General features: G+C 39.7%; 2 protein-coding genes across 6 annotated transcripts in view; one reads left to right on the forward strand and one right to left on the reverse strand.

The window, feature by feature from the left end:
- SKIC3 (SKI3 subunit of superkiller complex) overlaps positions 1–24,843 on the reverse strand; it is a 140,912-nt gene that overhangs the window by 85,337 nt on the left and 30,732 nt on the right. Inside the window, exons 1-2 of one of the 3 annotated variants that reach the window (XM_081230446.1) lie at positions 4,983–5,057; positions 144–212 (exon numbers count right to left, since the gene is read on the reverse strand). The gene's annotated coding sequence lies outside the window, so the exon portion shown is untranslated. Of the gene's footprint in view, positions 1–143; positions 213–4,853; positions 4,960–4,982; positions 5,058–24,843 lie in introns of those variants that run through there. The other 2 variants (XM_081230447.1, XM_081230448.1) reach the window with 2 other exon arrangements.
- The window catches only part of ARSK (arylsulfatase family member K), a 38,122-nt gene continuing 18,492 nt past the window's right edge, over positions 5,214–24,843 (forward strand). Inside the window, exons 1-3 of one of the 3 annotated variants that reach the window (XM_081232935.1) lie at positions 5,214–5,434; positions 11,916–12,045; positions 14,103–14,262. In XM_081232935.1, the coding sequence (XP_081089061.1) occupies positions 5,297–5,434; positions 11,916–12,045; positions 14,103–14,262 (428 nt within the window). In that variant the 5' untranslated portion in view covers positions 5,214–5,296. The remainder of the gene's footprint in view (positions 5,435–11,915; positions 12,046–14,102; positions 14,263–24,843) is intronic. The other 2 variants (XM_081232934.1, XM_081232933.1) reach the window with 2 other exon arrangements.

The following is a 24,843-nucleotide window of genomic DNA, read 5'->3' on the forward strand; positions in this document are numbered from 1 at the left end:
AATCTAATTATGAAAGTCTAAAGGTACTCTGTGATGACCATAACCTACACTATTAAACCTTCCTTCTGAAAAGAACCAGTAAAAACAATCATTAAGTAAAAGTAGACTCCAATTACCTATTATTTAGCATTCTAGACACTTACCTTTTACCTATTATCACTTTATCTTCTCTTTAAATTGAATTTCAGATTGTTCCTTAAATGTTTATCCATCTAAATTAAGTAAAATATAAGACAGGCACATAAAAAAGATGACATACACAACCCAACACATATTGAATTTTTTAAAACATCGGATTCAGGTTCAATCTTCATAATTCATAATTTAAAACATGAGAAATAATTATGTAAAATTTTCCATCTTTTTTCTTTCCCAAAGAGACACTAATTGTAATCTCCAAATTTCTGAATCAGTCTAAACTGTGTTGCCATAGCCACAAGGTGTAAAAGGAACATCATAAAAAATCAGAATGACTCAGAAAAAACTTACAGAAACTCAAAATACACTGACTTCAACATAAAAAACTGAGCCAGAAGAGAATATCACCTATTTCTACGCTACTTTGCTTTGAATCTAGGACAATTAAGGGCACTATTTACTCACAATCTGCAAGCTGACTACACTAAAGTGAATCTTGTTCTAAGCCACATAAGGAATTATAAACATGAAAAAAAGTTGCCCATATAATGCAACTAGACTAGTTTGTAATTTAATAAAATAGAGCAGACTTTTTTTAAATATTAAAAATCCATCTAAATAGCCATCTGAAATACTAACACAAACTTTACACGACTACAAATTCTAAGTATCTTTTGATGGTATCTCTCTGGAATGGATTCTGTCAAACAAAATTAATCTAGAATGCTTCCTGGAGAGAATGGAGGTAGTTTTGAAAAACTGAATAAAGTAAAAATGGAAACAATGCTACTTTAGAACTAGGAAATGAACAAAATTTAGGTGAACCTGGTAGGGACGAAGACATGTACTAGTGATATACGTACTTAAATAGAAGGGTTAGTTCCACAGAAAAGGGTCTTACTGGTAAGAAGAGAAAGTACTGTGATCCTAATAATGTTTAGGAAAGTAAAATAAAAGTTAAACACGGGGTGAGGAAGTAAAATAAAAGTTAAAGCCTGACTCCCCATTTCACTAACTTCTTTAAGCCGCCAGCCAGCTACAAATGATTACCCTCCTCACTCAACCTAATTTTACTGATTTACTCAGTTGTTTCAACTCTGTTCTTACAAAATGCCCCAGATTTTGTCAGCCCCTTCATTCTGCCATATCCACCCACCAAGTCAAGAAAGATGGATCTGGATTCAAGTCTCCACAGATCTTGGGCACCTTACTTCACCTCCAAGCCTATTTCCTCATTGGTAAAGTGAGAACGAGATCACTTACCTGACATGTACATAGACGGAGTACCTGAACACAATAGCTATTAGCTCTGTTGTCCGTATCTCCTACCACCCTCTCAATCAACTTCACCACTTTTTTCCCATTCCTAACCAACAGTGATTATTATATACTTTCTCTACACATTTAAAATCCCCAATCCTTCCTTCCTTGATCTCTCAAGAAGCAACCTTCTTGCCTATGTTCTTCAAAAGACAGCTATCATCAAACACAAGTATCTCCTTCAAATTAGTCATTACACAAATACTAGACTAAAGCTTGCAACTTAACAGATGCTTTATGTTCTATACAGATGTATTCTGTCTCTCAGGTCAAAAAAAAATCCCTAAATAAAGGTGATATATTTTTGGAGTTCCTTACATATCCAACACCTGTCAAATACTGTGACCTTCCAGCTTCCAAAGCCTACTCAAAAACATTTAGTTTCCCCACTGTCAAAAAGCAGTAATTCTCAATTTGCTAAAGTGAGAAAGGAAGAATCCCCTTTTCAATATTAGCTCATATTACTTTTTTCACCACTCCCCAATGCTTTCCACATCTCCGTCTTTACTTCTCCCATTCAGCCTGTCCACATTTTCTTCTGTCTACTCAAAGGCTACATGTAATTCAAAGCCAAATTTAAGTGTCAAGCATAAAGCCATCTCAGATAAATCTTACACTAGAGTCTGAACTTACAACCCTTACTGTCTCTACTAACATTTCCAAAAATGTATTCAAAGGAATATTAACATGCTTAAAGGTGTTAACAATATGACCTCGTAATTTTGTGAATACTACGCACTATATGTATCACTCTTTTAAAGTCACAGTGCATGTTAGCATTTTAAAGGCTCTAAGAAACCCTATAGTAAAGACCCAAATTTAGTTTAACCCAGCAACTCTGAAACTTATATTACTATGGAACTTTTTTTGTTTTTGGCCACGTGGCTCGGCTTGCAAGATCTTAGTTCTACAACCAGAGACTGAACCCACGACCTTGGCAGTGAAAGTGTGGAGTCCCAATCACTGGACCACCAGGGAATCCCCACTATGGAACATTTATTTCAATGAACAGCAATTAACATTGTGAAGCACACTAGCATTCTTCAAGGTACCATTTGGGATATTCTGGTTTGGGGTTTTTTGTCTGGCAGTTAACTGTACTTTTTGTTACCTTTTATACTGTTATTAAATTTACAGGTCTGTGAGTGTTTGTTTCCCACAACTAGACTGGAGGTTCGTTAGGAAAAAAAACTATTCCTATTACTCTCTTTTATTTCCTAGTGTGTGGTACATTGTGGATATTCAAAAAATAGTCATAGAATCACAGCAGGTGAAGATAATACCGAATTTGTTCCAGATGGCCACTAACTGCAAACTTAGTCTCCTTTTCTTAGGGCAGAATATAGTGCTGCTGGTATTTTGGACATTAAAAAACTATGAAGAGCCAAAACCTAGACCAAGACTTTCAACTGAAGACTTTTCTGAACCGCAAAGTATTTCACTAAAGCAGGTAACCCGTAATGTAGATCTCTTTAACTGATGACCTAAACATACACATAATGGAGCCCTCCTTCACTACAATACACTACATACACACATGTACACACAGAAAGATGTGCACAAACAACTCAGAAGTACCTTTTCTGACAGGGTAAGTGACTGATTAGCAAACATGCTTTATGTCCAGAAAAGAGTGATCAAATAACAAACAAACCTGAAATTACGTGATAATTACCCGAAGGAACTTGGGGAGACCTGGGGGAAAAAAAATTGGTGGGGAAGGTGAAAAGGGCTGTTGAAAGGGAGAGATTATTCATGTAAAAGTGAAGGTAAATGGACTAACGAACAGTCAAAAGTAGAGGGAGACTGACTGCAACTCAAAATATGGACTTTTAATAATTAAACCTGTACAAATATGGCACAGGCCCCTCGAAGGAAGTGTGTTTCCCATCACTGGAGATGAAAAGGCGCAGACTGCACAATCCACCTGGGAGGAATATTGTACAACAACTTGAATGTAGATGAGAATAAGACTAGAAGTCTCTTAGATTTTTCCAGCGCTGTATGTCTGGGACCCTAAAATATCTATCTCACTCCAACCCAGTACAGCACCTGCTCCCACTGACACTGCCAAGGGGAGAGAGAGAAAGAAAAAGATGTGTTCCTGTCATCCTGACCGGGAACTCAGAATACACGTCCTGTGAAAACAAGGCCAGAGAGAGTAAATAGTTTACAAAAATCAATACTATGCCACAGATAAAGTTAAATATATTTTTTATGAACCTAAATGTCAGTCAACATTGTTTCTATGGTAAAATGTGTTCTACATTCCAAATTAACTCAAAACAAATATTTGAAACATAGCCTGTTCATGAGGGAGCCTATGTGTATTACCTTTCATACTGTATTATTATTTTATTTTTTTCCCTAGAGTGTAAGGTCCTTATGGTCAGGTACTATTGTTTATATATTTGTCTGCTCCCATAGATTTTTAGCATGCTGCTTGATTAACAATGCTGCTTCACTAACAGAGATTAAGTTCACTAGAATGGCATAACATTTTGCAGTTAATTAGAAACAGCATGGCAATGAGTTAGGGAAGAGACTACTCAAATTCAAGTCCTACTCAGACTGGCTCCCTGTGTAACCTTAGGCAGGTCATTTAACCTGTCCAAGTCTCAGCTTTCCTATCTGAAAAATGATGAAAGTGAGGATTACAGAAAACACTCCATGTAAAAGTACCTGGCACAAAACAGGCGCTCAATAAATGCGTAGTATAATACCCAGCACATAATAAGCACCATATGAGTGTTAAATAAATAAGGTCTGTCCTTTTTACAATTACTGTATGCAAAAAATACTGTCAAATATTAGTATTAAAGGTTGATTTTATGTAAATAAATACAACTCCTTTTCTTGTCAAAATACTAAAACGACTAATGTGAGGCACAAATTATATACCTGAAACTATAATAATGAAATCAGGAATCTGGCTCTGGGACAGAAACCTGCTTCTTCCAGATTTCTCCAAAGGAGTTCAACAGTCAAGAGGACCAGTGATTTTTCAAAACCACTGCAACAAAACAATGGTAGTCTGAATCTACGTCGAACACGTCACACAGCCCAACATTTCTCCCTCTGAGAACCCGTCCAGCTTCTCTCCCTTGCACTCTGAAGGTAAAGTCCACCTAAGCTTATCCTCACCTAGAAGATGAAACTTTTCTTACCGGGCCCGGCTCCTCACCCCACCAGAGCACAATAAATCCTTACTGCACAGGCAAAGCGGCGAATAGGATGAGGCAGGCTAGAAATATCCTTGGGAGGAAGGTATTCCAGGGGCCACCCGGTATCCATATGGCACCTTAGGCGGTCCAGAGGCCCCACAACGAACCGCCCAATCCAACCTAAGTGACAGACGCGCTGCCACCTCATCATCTCCCAGTTCACGGTCTCACCTAACACTCAGCCACGCTTGCTCGGCGCAAAACAAGCAGCCTCGGCCCCTGATCCTTTCTCTCTCTAGGGAACATTTCAACTGCCTACCGGCTCCAACTTCTGCAAAAGCGACAGCGACCAAAACCAACCTGGGACAGATGCTTCTCCTACAGACGCCAAATCTGAAGTCAGAGCGCATGCGCATTTCCCAAGCTTCGCTCACGTGACTGGGTTTTAGTTCGCTCGGTATTTGATTAAAAGGTCTCAACGTGAGTCGAGAAAGAGGAATTCCTCCTTTGCGCATGTGCCCAGCCCGAGCCTGATGGGAGTTGTAGTTCCACGGGTGAAGGAAACCGAACTGCGATCTCTGCGATCCTCGCCTTCCTCTTCTCGGGTGGAACTTCCTTGGGGGAGGGGCAGGGTCCAGCGCCCAGAGGCCGGGCTCCCAGAACAGCTCCCCGTGATGCTGCTGCTGTGGGTGGCGGTGGTCGCAGTCTCGGCGCTGGCAACAACAGCTCCTGGGGCAGGTGGGCAGAGGCGGGGAGCAGTTCAGGCTTGGCCAGATGCGCCTAACGTGGTGCTAGTCGTGAGCGACTCCTTTGTAAGTACGGAAAGGCAGGGGAGGGGGCGCCCCGCTACACACCCGCGACCGGCCCAGAGCCCTTCCTGTGCTGCTGGCTTTGGGGAGCAGAATCTGAGACTTTCAAACGTGTTTTACCCTGATGCAAAGTAAGAAATGCATTTTACCTTGAGGCCCCGTACACACACGTGCACCACATAGATATGCATGTGAAACAAATAAAACATACTTTAGTAAGATGCACTCCAATTAGCATCTTTGCAATTTTTTTTTAATTGCTGACCTCGACCCACTAAATTATCTTACCACTACTAATAAACTTTCAATCCATACCCCCACGTGATTCAGTTGTGGGGAAAAATACCATTCTATCTCAACATAAAGGCCTGTTAGCTTTCCAGCGGTCAACGTTATTTTTATTACTCAGGTGTCTGATAATCCTGTTAGTACTGATTTATATTCATTAGTTGATATAATTTGACACTCACCCATATTCCAGATTAATTGTGTATGTGTGTGTATGTGTGTTGTTGTTGTTGCTGTTTAATCCCAAACTTAAAGTTTTTGTAACTCTCCCAGGCCATCAACTAAAAAGAATACTACTGTCAACATTACCTGATACTTTTAGTATTATCCATGATATTAAACCTAATGCTTGGACAAATGTTTGGTTACTAATTATAATATTAGTTTTTTATGACTGGGTGTTACTGTGGTCACATAGATTATTGGTGTTAAGCATGTCTGGCACCAAAGAGTGCTTTTAATCATTATGTTGGATTGCCTTTCCTCATAGATTAACCCGTGATGATTAAAGTTACATAATCTGGATATACCCATAGGGTTTGCTGAGAATATTAAAGTAATCTTTATGATTATCTAAACTTAGGAAACAGGCAATATTGGAGAGTAACATGAAAGAGGTTTATTAGGGAGTACTCATGAGATCAAAGGTAAAGGAAGAAAGCAGGATTGTGCAGAGAGAAGTTGAGTTTTGTCACTGTCTCACTGGAGGCCTCAGCTGATCTTATGGGTAGTTCTCAAGCTAGTATGATGCTTCAGAACTGTTTCCATTTGTGGTGAGGAGACCAGGCCTTTGTACCCTCATGTTGGATGGCCATTACTTGTGGAATGCTCCCAGAATGAGGCACCATTTGGGGCAAGACAACTCTCTTCAGCAGAGGCAATCTTTCACTCTAAAAGGGAACCTGGGTGGTGCATCAAAACATCCTAGAAACTTCTGAAGATGACTGAAATATTTGGCTTATTTTTTAGTATAGTATAAGCACATAGATTTTTATATATTTTTGTATATAAATATTGTATGCAGACTAATACCTTATGAATATAAAAGAAAGGATCCTGAAAAAATACAAGCAAATCAAAGTCAGCAATATATAGAAAGGGTTATACACCATGACTAAGTGTGATTTATCCCTGAAATGTAAGGTGGGTTTAATATCTGAAAATCAGTCAGTGTAGTAGAACACGTTAATTGAATGAAGGGCAAAAAACGTGATCACATCAATAGATGCAGAAACAGCATTTGACAAAATTCAATAACGCTTCATGATAAAAGCACTCAACCAAGTAGAAATAGAAGAGAATTTTTTCATTCTGATTAAGAACATCTACAGGGCTTCCCTGGTGCTGCAGTGGTTAAGAGTCTGCCTGCCGATGCAGGGGACACGGGTTAGAGCCCTGGTCTGGGAAGATCCCACATGCCGCGGAGCAACTAAGCCTTTGCACTACAACTACTGAGCCTGCGCTCTAGAGCCCACGAGCCATAACTACTGAGCCCATGTGCCACAACTACCGAAGCCTGCGCGCCTAGAGCCCATGCTTCGCAACGAGAGAAGCCACTGCAGTGAGAAGCCCGCGCACCACAACGAAGAGTAGCCCCCCCTCGCTGCAACTAAAGAAAGCCCGCGCACAGCAATGAAAACCCAATGCAGCCAAAAATAAATAAATAAATTTATTAAGAAAAATAAAAGGAGACAATAACTAGAGTCACGAGAATATGGGAGAATTGCAACCCTCATACGCTACTGGTGGGAATGTAAATGGTGCAGCCACTTTGGAAAACAGTTTAGCAATTCCTAAAATGCTAAACATGAGTTACCATATGATCCAGCAATCCACTTCTAGGTATATATCCAAGAGAAATAAAAACATATGTCCACACAAAAACTTGTACATGAATGTTAATACTGCCAAAAATTGAAAACAACCCAAATATACATCAGCTGGTAAATGGATAAAGAAAATTTAGTAATATTATTCAACAATAAAAAAATAAATGCAGTACTGATAACATGCTGCAGTGTGGATGAACCTAGAAATTGTTACGCTAAGAGAAAGAAGCTACTCACAAAGGACCACATATTGTATGATTCTGTTTGTCCAGAGAAAGCAAATCTACAGAGACAGAAAATAGAGACAGGTCAGCAATTACCTAGGGTTTGGGAAAATGGGAGGATTAGCGGGTGATGGCTAAGGGATACAAGGAATACATGATGGAAGTGTTCTAAAATCGATTGTGGTGATGGTTGCACGACTCTCTGAATATACTAAAAACCATTGAATTGTACAAATTAAATGGGGTTTATGATGTGTGAATTACATCTTAAACCCTTTTTTTTTTTTTTTTTTGCGGTATGCAGGCCTCACTGTTGGGGCCTCTCCCGTTGCGGAACACAGGCTCCGGACGCGCAGGCCCAGCAGCCATGACTCACGGGCCCAGCCGCTCCGCGGCATGTGGGATCCTCCTGGACCGGGGCACGAATCCGTGTCCCCTGCATCGGCAGGCAGACGTTCAACCACTGCGCCATCAGGGAAGCCCAAACCCTTTTTTTAAAAAGAGAAAATAAGCACCTCTGCCTGGGTCTTAAAGGGCACAAGCATCCTCTCTGCCTCCCTCCTTCCACCCCTGCACCTGCATTGTTTTTAGTTTGGGTGAGGTTTCAGGAGTGGGAGGTGGGCACAGGACTGTATACCAGAGTCTAGTGAGGATCTCATTCAGTCTGGTGAACAGATCTGAAAAGAATGCTCCTAACAGTCTTGCTTGATAATACATCTAGACAGTTAAAGTTACTGTTATATTCTTTCATTAGAATGATGTCTTGAAATCTAAACTTCACTGGTTTTCCCTGGCCCAGAATGATGAGGAACTGAGAACCAAGTCATGGTTCTAGAAGGAGCAATCCAGATCACAAAATCATATCTACACAAAAAGCTCATCCATCCCAAGGGGGAAAATGCCTGGACCCGTGAGAGTCCAGAATAATAGCAAAATTCAGAAATTAAGGCAATTGGTATCATTTTTGTCACTTTTATGCAGAAAGCCAATTAGTGGGCCTCTTTTTCTTTTTTAAATGCCCACTGTTAGAGTACTGTATTTGTTTGAACTGTAGGAATGACCTTGAGAAAATTGAAATGGGTCATTATTAAATTACGGAAGTTATTCTGAAAGCCATTCTGTAAGATTTTCTCTCCCAACTAAATGTGACAGAATTATAGTCTGACCTATGACTGACTATCCATTGTGAACCACAGTACCACACTATGGAAAACTTAACTTTCTTTGTGTTTTTATCAGCTAACCATGTTAAGATCCATTTCAGTTCAGAATTAATTATTATGTGGACCACCTCCCATTGATACCATGAGCAGTTGGTACCAGTTTTATTCTTTTTTTTTTTTTTTTTGCGGTATGTGGGCCTCTCACTGCTGCGGCCTCTCCTGTTGTGGAGCACAGGCTCCGGACGCGCAGGCTCAGCGGCCATGGCCCACAGGCCCAGCCGCTCTGTGGCATGTGGGATCCTCCTGGGCCAGGGCACGAACCCGTGTCCCCTGCATCGGCAGGCGGACTCCCAACCACTGCGCCACCAGGGAAGCCCTTATTCTATTTTTTAAAGTATTTGCTAGTGTGTAAAAACTACATGAAGTTAAAAAACCAAAGCTTCTAGAAATGTTTAATATTTTCTCTAATAATATAGTAATTTTGATCTTTGTTTAGAGTATTGGTATGCTTTTGACGTTGAGGATATGTGTAGCATAATTTAAATATTTTCTAAGAACCTAATGAAATACAAATCTTTCCACTGATGTACTTAATCCAGGTTTATTAAGCTTTGCAAAAATACACTGTTGAATTTTGAACATATTAAATTTCCCTTTTGTAAATTGAACAGCTCTGAATTAAAGACTCGTTTCATTTAATTCACTAAATATTTGTGGAGTGCCTTATATATCTTAGGCAGTAATCTTTACGTGGACCACCTTTCACACATTCCACATTAGAAACTTCCCCAAGTGAGGCAGTTATCCCCTCTGCCATTTGCTATCCCTGCTGCTCTGCACTTTAAAGATCCCTGCTTTCTAGCCTGCTTTCAATGCAGATGAAGTCCTTGTACCAGTCATAGCAATGAGTCAAGAAATTGCTAACATGAGTTATAGATACGCTGCTGTAGCTGTTTGCAGTGGTCGTTATACCCATTTGAACCTAGCCTGCAGGACTTGGAGTCCAAGCCTCACTATCTGAATCATTGCAGTGCTTCTGCCACATGACTACGTGCTGCATCCTCCAGCTAGATGAACCTGGGTGGCTGGGTTGTCTAGATTACAACCAGTGGCTACAAATGGTTATTATCCCCCATATCCAAAAGATTGTAGGAATAATACATCTAGGCATTTGGGATTTACGAGGATAAGTTTCTGAGAGTTTGAATTTAACAAAATTCTTATGCACTTTTGTCTTGGGCTCCCTAGCTCATCATTCAGGAAGTCAGGAGTTGTTTGCTTAGCATTCAGTGATTACGCCTACTAGAAGTGGTATTTATTTCAACATACAAGCATGCTCTAATATTCCCCATCTTTAAAAACACCTGACCTTAATCCCACATTTATCCTCCAGTTAACTCTAACATCGATCCCATTTTTCTGTTTCGCTTTGCAAAACAACTACTCAGAAGAGGTCTTTTCACCATGTCACCTCCCATTCTCTTTTCCCTGTCTGCTTTAGATGTCCATCCCTACAACTCCATTGGAAGTGCTCTTGTCAGCATCACCAACAGACTCCATCCTACTAATTCCAGTGTACATTTTCTGGCCTTCTTTTTTTTTTTTTTTTGCGGTACGCGGGGCTCTCACCGCCGCGGCCTCTCCCGTTGCAGAGCACAGGCTCTGGACGTGCAGGCCCACAGACCATGGCTCAAGGGCCCAGCCGCTCTACAGCACGTGGATCCTCCCAGACCGGGGCACGAACCCGCGTCCCCTGCATCGGCAGGCGGACTCTCAACCACTGCGCCACCAGGGAAGCCCCTCTGGCCTTCTTTTACACACCCTCTCAACACAGCTATTACCCTTTCTTGACACACTGTCTTCTCTCAGCTTTCAAGAGACTCAGTCTACTGATATCTTCCTTCCTCACTGGCCATTCTTTCTCGGTTTCCCATGCTGTCTTCATCTCTTATTCGGGACTCCTCAGGGTTCCTTTCTTTCCTCTCTTTCACTCTCTCCCTTAAAGGTTTCATTCAGTCTCACAGTTTTCAATACCATGAATGTGTTAAAGACTTATTTCACCAGGATAGAATTCTCTGAGCTCCAGATTCCTGTCTGTACCTTACAGCCTAATTTATATATCCATTTGGAAATCTCAGACATCTCAAAGATTTATGTATATCCTGTATTTTGGATTGGTTCACTTTTAAACTGTTTATTTACAATTACATTGAAAACATACAACAGATATAACTCCAGGACTGGAGTTACATCCTTTTTTCTCTTTTTGCTCTTTACCAAGAAGAGTTCTTCAATTCCCAATTAGATTCCAAAATGCGTATCTCCAACCCAAACATCTCTTCCAATCTTCAGGCTCATTTCTCTAGCTGCTTAGTTGTTATCTCCACTTAAGTCCTGCAGGTATCGCTAACTTTACATGTCCCTTAAGTTATTTGAATGGCTGATCCTTCTCATTCTTTAGGTCTCACTTCCCAGAGAAGCCTTCCCTGTATCAAAGTAGGTCTCCCTTGTTATTCTGTATCTTAGGTTTTTCTCAAAGCACATATCACAGTAACTTGTAATTATTCTTAGTTTATTTACGAGTATATTTTTTGCCTCCCCTACTAGACTGTAAGTTTCATGAAGTCAGCGACTCTGTTTTTATTCACCATTGTATCTCCAGATCTTTCACAGTGCCTGGCACATACTAAATACTCAATAAACATTGGTTCACTCAGTCCATCATCCCCCAAAAAGAAACTTTCCAGGAAGTTCCTTTAATTTATTTACTATATTCAAATGGATCCAAATGTCACACTACATTGAATTCTCAATATTATGAACCAGCGAATGATAACTGTTTCTCTACCTGTTTTTATCTTTTGAGGATTCTTAGGAACATATTGAAGTATTTTGCTCCTTGTGAATTTTATGGTTAAAATTAAAGGAAATTATTTTCTTTTGTGATGTAATCAATGGTAATTAAATTTCTTTATTCCAGGATGGAAGGCTAACATTTTATCCAGGAAGTCAGGTAGTGAAACTTCCTTTTATCAACTTCATGAAAGCACACGGCACTTCCTTTCTGAATGCCTACACAAACTCTCCGATCTGCTGCCCGTCGCGCGCAGGTATGCGCATGCTTTAATATTACTGGAAGTGGTCCCATACTGAAAATGTTTTCACAATTTAAAAAATTATACCCCAGGGCTTTTTTTTTTTGCGGTACGCGGGCCTCTCGCTGCTGTGGCCTCTCCCGTTGTGGAGCACAGGCTCCGGACGCGCAGGCTCAGCAGCCGTAGCTCACGGGCCCAGCCGCTCCGCGGCATGTGGGATCCCCCAGACCGGGGCATGAACCCGCGTCCCCTGCATCGGCAGGCGGACTCTCAACCACTGCGCCACCAGGCAAGCCCAGTCTCTATTTATTTCCACTCTGATCTTTGTTATTTCCTTTCTTCTACTAACTTTGGGCTTAGCTTGTTCTTCTTTTCCTAGATCCTTGAGATATAAAGTTAGGTTGTTTATTTGAGCTATTTCTTTTTTATAATGTAGGCACTTAAAATTGTGAACTTCCTTCTTAGAACTGCTTTTTCTGCATGCCATTTGTTTTGCTATGTTGTATTTCTATTTTCATTTGTCTCAAGATATTTTTTGACTTCTCTTTTGATTTCTTCTTTGGCCCATTGGTTGTTCAGGAGCATGTTGTTTAAACTCCATATATTTGTCAATTTTCCAGTTTTCTTCTTATAACTGATTCTAGTTTCATATCATTGTGGTCAGAAAAGATGCTTGATATGATTTCAGTCTTTTTAAATTTATGAAGACTTGTTTTGTGTCCTAACATATGATCTTCCTGGAGAATGTTCCGTGTGCACTTGAGAAGAATATACTTTCTTTTGCTTTTGGATGGAATGTACTGAAAATCTTAATTCCATCTGTTCTAACATGTAGGTTAAGTCCAGTGTTTCCTTATTGGTTTTCTGTCTGGAAGATCTATCTGCTGTTGAAGTCCCCTAGTATTATTGTATTGCTATCTATTTCTCCCTTTAGGTCTGTTAATATTTGAAAAAAAAAGATTTATTGACTAAATAATGGTAGCTGTAGAAAATGAGAGAGAAGACATAGTACACATAAGTTTTTTGTGGCAAGCCAGTATATAGATAAGAAATATGGAAAACCCTTGAGGATTTTTAGGAAATGAGATCTGTACTTCATTTGACCAACTTGGAAAATTAACCAACAAATACTTAGTGATTATTTTTATGACTCATGTCAGACAACCTTTATATTTAATTCCATTTATTTACCTTAAACAACTTAACCTGGAAGCCAGGGGTCCCCAACCCCCGGGCCACAGACCGGTACCGGTCTCTGGTCTACTAGGAATTGGGCTGCACAGCAGGTGAGTGGCAGATGAGCAAGCGAAGCTTCATCTGTATTTACAGCCGCTCCCCATCGCTCACATTACTGCCTGAGCTGCGCCTCCTGTCAGATCAGCGGCGGCATTAGATTCTCATAGGAGTGTGAACTCTACTGTGAACTGCGCATGTGAGGGGTCTAGGTTGTGCAATCCTTATGAGAATCTAATGCCTGATGATCTGAGGTGGAGCTCAGGCGGTGATGCTAGTGCTGGGGAGTGGCTGCAAATGCAGATTATCATTAGCAGAGAGGTTTGACTAAACAGAGACCATAATAAATCAATTGCTTGAAGACATATCAAAACCCTATCAGTGAATGGCAAGTGAAAACAAGCTCAGGGTTCCCACTGATTCTGCATTATGGTGAGTTGTATAATTATTTCATTATATATTCCAATGTAATAATAATAGAAATAAAGTGCACAAAAATGTAATGCACTTGAATCATCCCGAAACCATCCCCCCTCCCCAGTCTGCGGAAAAATTGTCTTCCACGAAACTGGTCCCTGGTGCCAAAAAGGTTGGGGACCGCTGCTGCAAGCCTTAGAGACTCACCTGTAAAATGGAAATAGTAATTCATTTCAGTTTTCCCCTTGATAAAACGAGGTAACAATCAAAAATGTTAGGTAAAACACTTAATGCAGATATATCTTGTTGCAGAGTACAAGCTCTAAACTAGTAGTCAGTCTCTTTTCTCTCGGTATCATTGTCTTAATCATTAAAACGAATTGTTAAGCTTTATTTACACTGATCCCATTTTTTCCCCCCAGCAATGTGGAGTGGCCTCTTCACTCACTTAACAGAATCTTGGAATAACTTTAAGGGCTTAGATCCAAATTATACAACATGGATGGATGTCATGGAGAAGCATGGCTACCGAACACAAAAATTTGGAAAACTGGACTATACTTCAGGACATCACTCCATCAGGTAAAAAATAAAATAAAAATGATTCTAACAGGCAGCCCACTGCTATAATACACACATGTATCCTTTTTGACTTCTTTTATTTCTCCACAAAGGTGAATGTAAATCTCTTAATCCCTAGATTGTATTAATTTGGCTAAATCTTTAGCTTTCTTTAATCTTCTTAAAATACTGAAATTATATGCTAGTAATTTTGTTTTTCTTAAACATTAAAGGTCTATAAAATTGTTTAGTCCATGATTTATTTTGATTTAGTTATACAATGGCTACTTTATTATTCACTTTACAATTTGTTCTAAAGACCATAATCTTCTTGCTACTTGCTTTTTTCAGTTCTCCCAAACTTTATTCTATTGTAACTTTTTTTTCTTTCATTTTACTCAGTCCTCAAAAATTAGGCAACTAAGCATAGGGGATAAGAGTAGAGATCTAGAATCAGATTGCCTACTTTTGAATCCTAGTTTCTCTGTTTACTACTAACTTGTAGTATAATCTTGGGAATATTATCTAAGCTAACTGAAGTTTAATTTCTTTGTTGTGAGCATTAAATGAAATAATATGTGCTAATTTCACAAAGTTTCACCAGTTTCTCTTTAAAATCCTTCTACTTTTTTGGAAAGTAAGGTTAATCCAAAGTAAGATACAACTATTCATATTATCCTATTTGAAATTGTTTTCTTTCTTTGTTTTCTCAGTCAGTCCAATAATTAAAAGAATCTAAGGTTGAATGCCTTGTATTCCATATCACTATCACTCTCTGTGTGAGATGGTTAAAATATGATCTGAGTTTTATTCCTCAGTGGGATAATAATTCTTGGAGGGCACAGACCCTGTTTCTCTTTCTCACTACTTTATTCCCACTTCCAACGTAGTGCCTGTACATTGTAGGTACACAATTAAATATTTGTTTAATGAATGAATGAATGGAATAAAAAGTTATAACTTATTATTTGATAAACATTGATATTCTATCTCACCTGGGTTAAAAGGAAAAGAGCCACTTAAACGTTGATATTTGGGAAATCAAAGATGGTTTTCAGTATAATAATTGCTGTATCATATTTTCACTTTACTTACTGTCTCACCTGAGCTTAGGAAGCTTAAATAAGCTATCAAGACTATTTGTATTAGTGCTATATGTACCCATGTAGTCATCTGACTGACAGATAGGTCAAGGCTGCTGTTAATAGCATGTCTGCAAAGGTTATATGAATTACAGCAAGTTATCTTTCAGATTTTTCTATGCAAGTTTAAAGACAGGTCTCAGAAAAAAAAAGGTCTCTCAATATCAAATAGATGCATTCAATGTTTTTGATAGACTGACTGTCAAAACACGTTTTTATAACTTTGAGCTACCTTTACCACTGAAATTAGCCATTTTTGAACCTGTTTATATTTTCAGCCAGAATTACAAGTCCCTTTAGTTTACTACTACAATTCTCCATCTGTATTTTTTTCAACATCAAGTGATGCTTTCTTCTTTTACCAGTTTAAGGACACTAGTCCAGCTGTGTGTCCCTTCCCATATATACTATACTACACCAGACTGGGAACTGTAAGGGCTACACGCTTGTTTCTTCCTGACAACTGTTAAACAAGTGCTGGTGGTACTACTCATTAAGATGCCACTTACTGGCTTCCCTGGTGGCACAGTGGTTAAGAATCTGCCTGCCAGTGCAGGGGACATGGGTTCAAGCCCTGATCCGGGAAGATCCCACATGCTGCGGAGCAACTAAGCCCGTGAGCCACAACTACTGAGCCTGCGCTCTAGAGCCCACGAGCCACAACTACTGAGCCCACGTGCCGCATCTACTGAAGCCCGGGCGCTCTAGAGCCTGTGCTCCACAACAAAAGAAGCCACCTTAATAAGCCTGCGCACCACAAGGAAGAGTAGCCCCCACTCGCTGCAACTAGAGAAAGCCTGCACATAGCAACGAAGACCCAACACAGCCAAAAATAATAAATAAATAAAAATAAATTTATTTTAAAAACAAATGCCACTTACTAACAACTATAAGACCAGGGCAAGTTATTTATCTACTCAGGATCCCAGTTTCATCAAATGAGCTTACTCTAGATGACTCTAAAGATTCTTCCTTTCTGAAGTTCTGTGACTTCCGTGGAGTACAGTTATGTGGTTTATAAAGTCCTGATATTCATCTACCCCCTCACATTATAGGTATTGTGCTCCTAATAGGTCTGATTAGGTTCAAATTTGCTGTATCTTCTTAGCAATTGAAAGGAAACGTGTACTTAATCCATATGGTGTTTTGATCATTTTCCCTATGGGGTAAAACTTTTGTCATCATATCTCCAATATCTCAAACAGTGGTTCTCTATCAAGGGCAATTTTGACCCCCACAAGACTTTTGACAGTGTCTGGAGACATTTTTGGTTGACACCACAGGGGGAATACTGCTGCCATCTAGACGGTAGAGGCCAGGGTTGCTGCTAAACAATCCACAATGCACAGGATAGCACCCCCTTCCCCAAACAAAGAAATATCAAGCTGAAAATGTCAATAATGCAGAGGCTGAGACACCATGATCTCAAGCTAAAAACTTTATACTCATCAGCATGGCCTTAGGACTGTCACACTGAAAGTCATTGCCGACATTTTGAATCTTAAGTTTATTCTCCCATATTCTAAGGGATCAGATCCACTTAACACTAGTATGTCAATTTTTTTAGAATCAACAAAAACAAAGAAAATGTTAATTTGGAAGTGTGTAGAATTAGGAGGTAATTGATTTTTTATAGACATTTTAAAAACTAGATTTCTAAGGTCAGGACATTAAAGAAGATAAACATTAAGTAACATTCCTTAAAATATTAAGATGATCCTTACTAAAGTTACAAAGGTAAATCATATGTATGGAACACCCATTCAGAAAATACTTATTGAGCCACATACAGTGTACCAGACTCTATTTTTAGATCATGGGAATACAGTAGTGATCAAAACACAAAAATCTCTAGCCTCATGGAACTTATATTCTAATGACATCAGGAGCAAATTTAAGCAAGCTGCTGTCTTATCTTTCCTAGCTAAAAGTTTAAAACCTAAAATCAAATCCCCTGTTATTTCATCTTACTACTATTATAGTCATAAATGTTCTCAGTTCATGTAGCTTAATGTTTTTCTGAAGCCCCATCACAACAGGCAATATTTAATCCTCTGAAAGAAATGAAAAATAAAAGCCTACTTCCAAAATTAGAGAATTGCTGTGGCAAACAGGCTTGAGCTTCTTGGCAAGCAGCAAAGGGCAGCAAATCACGGGCTGCTCTTTTCGGTCCTCTCACGTTGCGAAGCACAGGCTCCGGACGCGCAGGCTCAGCGGCCATGGCTCACGGGCCCAGCCGCTCCACGGCATGTGGGATCTTCCCGGACCAGGGCACGAACCCGTGTCCCCTGCATCAGCAGGCAGACTCTCAACCACTGCGCCACCAGGGAAGCCCCCATGGGCTGCTCTTACCACTCTTCTTGTCCCCTTGGCCTCCAGACCAGAAGCGCGGGCTTCCTAACTAGAACCAAAGTGACCAAGAGGGAGCAACAGAACTAGAACAGCAACCGTGGAGTCCCTTTCAATTCTTCAGCCTAATGAATAAGTCTGTGTTTATCTCATCCATATCTACTATTATTTTATAATCTAAGACCATGCGTGCCTTTGGATCAGTTTTCTCCATACTAAGGAGGAGTTTATTCTTTTCCTTATAATGGAGAAAGACATCCATTCCATTGGTCATTTTAGAAGCTTTTTTAGAGCCCCACACATACATACCTTATTATTTTTAATGAAATTCAGTATCTAAAACAGCTTGCATTATTCTGAGTACATTCTCAGAATGACTTCTGACAGTGAAAAAGCCTGCTGTTGTTTTATTTTATTATTCCAGAACCCTTGTTTTTGACGATTACCAAATTCTTGGCTGAAGCAGCCGCTGGGGCTATCTTCAGAATGCTGTCTACCATAACTCCTACATCAATTTCTTGAAACACCAGTGACAGCTCTGAGTCTACAATCTCATTACAATTCTTGGATTTTTTCCATTCAATTACTAAAGTTCAAGGTACTATGTTTAGCTGCCCATAATGAAGTGTATCTCTCCTCCTCTTGCCAGTGCTAGCCATTTGTGGAAGTTTATTCAAATCTACTTTGAGAAGAGCCTAAAGATATCTAATAATGTGGAGATTTCACTTTTTAATTTAACATTAGCATTAGCCAGATGTGACCTAGCTAAAGTGACTTATGGTTTAAAAGAGGAGGTTTAAAAAAAAGTCTAGAAAAATTACAGTATAGGGAAAAATATAGTGAGTTCTGTTTAAAGGAGGAAGCAAACACATCCAGATTTTTTTTTCAAGGGGTGGGAGAAAAGGCTGTAAAGTACTATATCTTATCTATTCTAAGGTGCACATTTTTTTTCACAATTTAACATCTCTGAAATTGTAATGCCTCTTAAAATTGACGATCACAAAATTCTGTTATAGTCTTCTTGGCAATGTTTTTTCTTAATAGTGTATATTTTTTTAAAAAGTACATTTTACATTAATAGTATTTTAGATTTGATAAACTCTTTACTTGCAAAAAAAATCTTCAAACTGAAATTCCTGTAATGTATGTTTTAGTCTGAGATCATTTATAGCCTCATTTGACTAAAATGTTTTTTCCTCAGAATTCTCATTGTTATACCCAGTACTTTCTTTTTTGTATACGAAAGCTCCTATTAGAGTCCAGTCTTTTCAAGCTCTGAAAGTATGCCTTTGTAAGTCCAAATCCTTCCCCTGACACCTCTTACAGACTCTTAAAAGTAACCTTTTGCACTAGAGAAAATGTCAATCCTATTTTGTGATAGTATTGTAAAGTTATTTGTAGGTATCAAGCATCGGAAGAAGTGGAGGATTATGACAGCAAAACTGTCTCAGAAGATCTACACAAAGTTGCTGGATCCCCCAAAGTTTAGCACCTGTTTCTATTTTTAGCTTGACTGTTGTTTCTATGAATTGGGGGTTTTCTTTAGCAGTTTTGGATATATTTTTTTGGTAGATGCAAAGATAAAGATGCTGATCCACATAAAAGCATAAAACTATGAACTTTTTCGCCTTTTTTGAATGAGAGATAGTTTTGTGCCGACACTGTACCATACCTTTAACCAAAATGACAAGATTTCTAAGGTAGTATTACTGTTAGAAACTACCCACTAAGATCATGGGTTAGCGGGTTACACTCTACTGAGTCCTGAGCAAGAAATGAAAAACACAAAAACACCTTCGATAACTCAGAGAGTCAACAAGGCTGGAGACCTAGATTCAGAAAACAGGAATGGACTAAGGCTCCAGGTCTGAGAGCACACCAAAGTTATGCTATAGAAACAGGCTGGCCAGGACACTGCTGCTGGTGGCACTGCCGCCTCATTCATCTCCACATGATCCTATGTCTTTGTCACTCCCTCAAGATTCAGAATCCCAGGACCTAAGTATCAAATGGGCAAGCCTAGGTCACTAGCCTACTCCCCAGCTGTCTGAGGTCATAGGGAGAGGGCTTAACACTCATGCTTCAGCTTCTGTAGTGGGCGATGGCATTTCCCCTCTCATTAAAACCCACACAAAAGGGCTTCCCTGGTGGCGCAGTGGTTGAGAGTCCACCTGCCGATGCAGGGGACATGGGTTCGTGCCCCGGTCCGGGAAGATCCCACACGCCGCGGAGCGGTTGGGCCCGTGAGCCATGGCCACTGAACCTGCGAGTCCGGAGCCTGTGCTCCGCAACGGGAGAGGCCACAACAGTGAGAGGCCTGCGTACTGCAAAAAAAAAAAAAAGTGTAAGAAGAATCTTCCCCTTATGTGATATAAAAGAAGTCAATGTGATCTAAACCATTAAAGTTATAATCATAACCAAACTATTTCATCACAATTGCTTTTTCCGCAAGGTAGCAAATGGGCCTTTAGTTTTTAAAGTATAGTAGTAGAAGGAGTTTATGCCTGAGTGCATATGAGGAGGTAGTATCATTTTGGTAGCTAAGGGAGTCACCTCAAGTTCAGCCTAGCACAATGCCTTATACATGGTAGACATTCAATAACTCTTTCTTGAATTAAATCAAAAAGCCTGCCTTTACTTAAAACCAAACTGCAGCAAATACTCTGTTAAGGGCTACAGTTACTGTCACCTAGAACTCAAAAGTTTTAAATATTGATGTTCCAACAGTGATGAATTCACTAGCAGGCTAGGAAATGGCTAAATGGGAGTTCATAACCTGAAGTCCATGAAACCCCTGAGTACCCCCACACACACTCATGCAAAACAAACCTTTTGTTTGAAATTTATTTACTATTATATAACTTTATAATATATAATTGCATAAATATATTTACAATAAATATATAATAAAATATAAGACACAGAATGAATAACTCTTGTTATTCATTCAATTAAAACAGACTTTTTGTGAGTGATCATATATGTAAAGATAGATGACAGCCTTGTGAGTCCCTTAAAAAACAGTGTGTTTCTCAGCTTTGAGAGAAGAACATTTAATGGGAATGAATATGGATTCCATTTTCTCTTACCAAACTTATCAGGCCGATAGTGAAACTTGCAAGGGCATGATTCAGAACTGTAATTTTTCCATGCAAGAGACTTATTTGAGACACATTAGCTGTTAAAGTCCCATCGAGAACAATGATTCTTTGTGTGAAAGGGATCCATCTGCACATAACTCTTAAAGTCTGAGATAGTTGAATTATTTAGTAATCTTAGGAAGCTGAAGGTTTAAGTCGAGGCTCCTAATTCATTCTGAAAGAAAACTGTTATGTTCTCATCAATTTTAATGTATGATACTTTTTCAAATGTTATTGTCCCTATGTAAATTCACCTGGTGCTACCTGTGAGCTGATTGTCTCCAATACTGCAGCAGTGGAGTTTGGCACATTGGCACAGAAAACCCAAAAAGCAATGGCATAGATACAAATTTATGCAATAATTAGTTGCTAATATGTTAGTTTTATATGCCATTTGTATTGGGAGGAGATTTTGCTTTTAAAAAAGAATAAAATTGCTGATTGCTGGATAGTGCATTTAGGCATCACCTTGTTTTCTGGAATCGATCCAAGGTAGAATAATTCTCCTATTCATGGGCTACTGTGGAAGCTATTTTAATGATCTTCTCTAAAAACTGAGGCTTTTTTGCATAAAAATTCTTACACTGTTATGTGGAGCAGTGCATCTCAAAATGTAATATGCATGCAGATCACCTGGGCATCTTATTAAATGCCCTTTCCAATTCAGTGGGCCTGGGATGGGGCTCTAGATTCTGCATAATTAACAAGCTCTCAGATGCTGCTGATGCTGCTTGAAATAGCAAAGATATAGGGAACTGGACCTCAGAGAGAGGTAAGACAAGGTATAGCCAATTGCAAATGCCTTTACCAGAAACATGTGGTTACTTTTGTGTCCCTTTGAGAAGCCTCTCTTACATTTCTACAAAGAGGTAAAGTAAACCTTGGACCACTTAGGAGGGGCACTTAGTATATATGCACAAAATGACACATTGAAGCCTAAGTTTATAGAGAACAATTTCCTTTGAGATAGGTGTACTCCACATCCAAACTCCCACCTGAGGCTTCGTTACAGTGGTCTCCACCACTGTACACTCATGAGAGCATGAGAGTGAAAAAGGCAAAAAATGATGTCTTACTATCCTTATGACAATAGTTTTGACCTTGTGGACCTCCTGAAAGCCTCTCGGGTACCTCCCAGAGATCCCTGAGCCACACTTTGAGAAATGCTGGCATATAGGAAACTATACAGTGTATGTTTGTGTCTATTTGCAAGTAACAGGGTAAATTTATAATGCGAGGAGCCAATGAATCAAAGTATCTAAACCACAGGTAGTTTTGGTTCCTCCCCATTAATACAAGCCCTTGTTTATTGTCCTGATTGAAACTGTACTCTTAATATTTCAGACAAAGTACATAGAAATGGAATGGAAAGAAATTTATTCAAAATACCCCTGTGACCAACTAATTAGAAAGGTTATATTTGGAGGAGGTTATATAGCAAGTAATGGTGGTTAGGGGGTAGGGGGAGACAACACTGGACAGTAATACAAAGTAGGTCTAAGCACATGGTCAAAAGATAATGTTTCCTGGTGCAACAGTTTGACCTGGTTACAAAGGGATGGAGACATTGGTTGTTTAGTAGAGAGAATTAAAATTTTAAGTTACCTTTCTGTCACAGTAATTGTCATCGACTATGAGGTTGCATATTCACATTCTTTTTCCCTATTTTCCTCATTAGTGTTACTGGCCAGGAGAAATCTGGGCTGGGAAAAGGGACTTTGAGCTGCGAATTGCAGCTCCTGGAGCACCTACTGCTTATACTGCATACACTTAACAATGGCCCAGGAGGACTGGGTTGGCCCAGGGAGTAGTGACAGTAGAACACAGAATCATCATTGATTATAACTATTAATATGTATTGAATATCTAAAAAGTGCTAAATGTTTTTATGTTATAAAGAAGTAAATTTTTATTTTACACTTAGGCACAATGCTTGAACATGGGTCAGCTAACCAAAGTATAACCCTCTTGATCAGCTAGCTTACTCAAGATTCTTGGAATAGCCAGAAAGAGTTAAAAGGGAAAATTATGAGAGGCACCTCTACCGTCAACCATAATCCTGTCTCTGCTGCCCCAGTAATGCCGAAAGCATTTGTTATACTCTACTTCACTACCAGCAGTTCTAGCAATCATGCCAAAAGCCCACACACTCAGGAATAGACAAAAGAAGATGCCACTAAGAAAGAAGGGTAAATCACATGTTATTTAGTGAGAGGGCAAAAGTGAAACTAAGTTTGAAATTAGTCATAATGGTAAGACCAGGCCAAAATTAAGTTGATTTGAGCCTTTTTATCCTTAAGGGAACCAACCTGGGCTAAAAGAATCTCAGAAACAAAGAATTAAAAAAAAAAGAAAGAGGGCTCCCCTGGTGGCGCAGTGGTTGAGAGTCCGCCTGCCGATGCAGGGGACGCGGGTTCGTGCCCCGGTCCGGGAGGATCCCACATGCCGCGGAGCGGCTGGGCCCGTGAGCCATGGCCGCTGAGCCCGTGCCTCCGGAGCCTGTGCTCCGCAATGGGAGGGGCCATGACAGTGAGAGGCCCGCGTACCGCAAAAAAAAAAAGAAAGAAAGGAAAGGGGCATAACCTTGCCAGAAAGATTAAATGAAATCACACTTACTCATTGCTGTGGCAAAAGATGGTAATCTGGGTTCAATATAGCCATCTTTCAAGGCAAGATCTTTCCTTGAGATGTTCTAGACTCACTTATGACTGCATTGTAAGGTCAACTGAGTAGTTTGGTTAGCACAGTCAGAACAATAGTCTATACCTGAGTTAATCCAAAGCCTGGTAAAGGCTCTGATCACCAATTAGGGTTTCTGCGCCCAATTCCATTGTGTGGGGTGGTTTCCACACACTACCAACTCTCTGGACACCAAGTGGATGTCCTACAATTCAACTGAACTCCACAGGTTAAGGGCTCAGTCCTACAAGACTGCCCTCACTCCCCCACTTCAGACGCAAATCACAAGTCCAGGTTGTCACCTATGATTCTGACTGACCAGCTGTAAAATCAGAGGGTCCCATGACCTCTTCCTTGGGTTCAATTAATTTGCCAGAGTGGCTCACAGAACTCAGTGAAACATTTCTCTTACTAGACTACCAGTTTATTATAAAAGGCTATAACTCAGGAACAGCCAAATGGAAGAGATGCATGGGGAAAGGGCATGATGCTTCCATACCCTCACCTAAGGTGGTGCCACACTCCCACCCCTCCCCAGTCCACTCCTTTTCTGGGTTTTATAGAGGCTTCATTACGCAGGCATGATTGATTAAATCATTGACCACTGGTGATTGAACTCAATTTCCATTCCCTCTCCAGCCTCCTCCTTCCCAGGAGATCAGTCGGGTGGGACTAAAAGTTTCAGCCCTCTAATCTCTCCTTTGGTTCTGGCAACCAGCCCAAAAGTAACCTCATTAACATAACAAGGCACCTTTGTGTCTTTCACTTAGAAAATCTGAGGATTTTAGGAACTCTGGACCAGAATCAGGAAAGAAGACCAAATGTATATTTTTTTATTATAAATCACAATATCACATCGGACAACTAGTTAGGTTGTATTACAAGCTTTCTTGTAATTTTCTTGCTGCCTGCAATAATTTCTCAGCCATATTTTCCCACGTAACACTTCTTTGTTGAAAAGAAAGCACTTTGGTTCCTAAACATCCTGTGTGAATCTCAGTAACCTATTTCTGCTTGTCACAAAATCCTAGAGCTCTACCGCAAGTACTGCTGGTGTGATAAACCCCTAGCCTCTCACTCCTCTGCAGTAGCTCCGATAATAGCCACATGTAGTTCTCTCATTCAGCAGTGACTTAAGCAAAATTTACATTGTTTGGTAGTATGATAGATTTTACAAAACTTAACGATTTTAGGATTTTCTATTTGCTAGATAGAATTAATTAAAATCTGTTAGATGCAATTCTGCTGAGATTCTAGTTTTCATTGTTTTTATCAAAATATATTGAATATCT

Source organism: Mesoplodon bidens, assembly GCF_964165515.1.
Source record: "Mesoplodon bidens genome assembly, chromosome: 4".
Taxonomy (NCBI): domain Eukaryota; kingdom Metazoa; phylum Chordata; class Mammalia; order Artiodactyla; family Ziphiidae; genus Mesoplodon; species Mesoplodon bidens.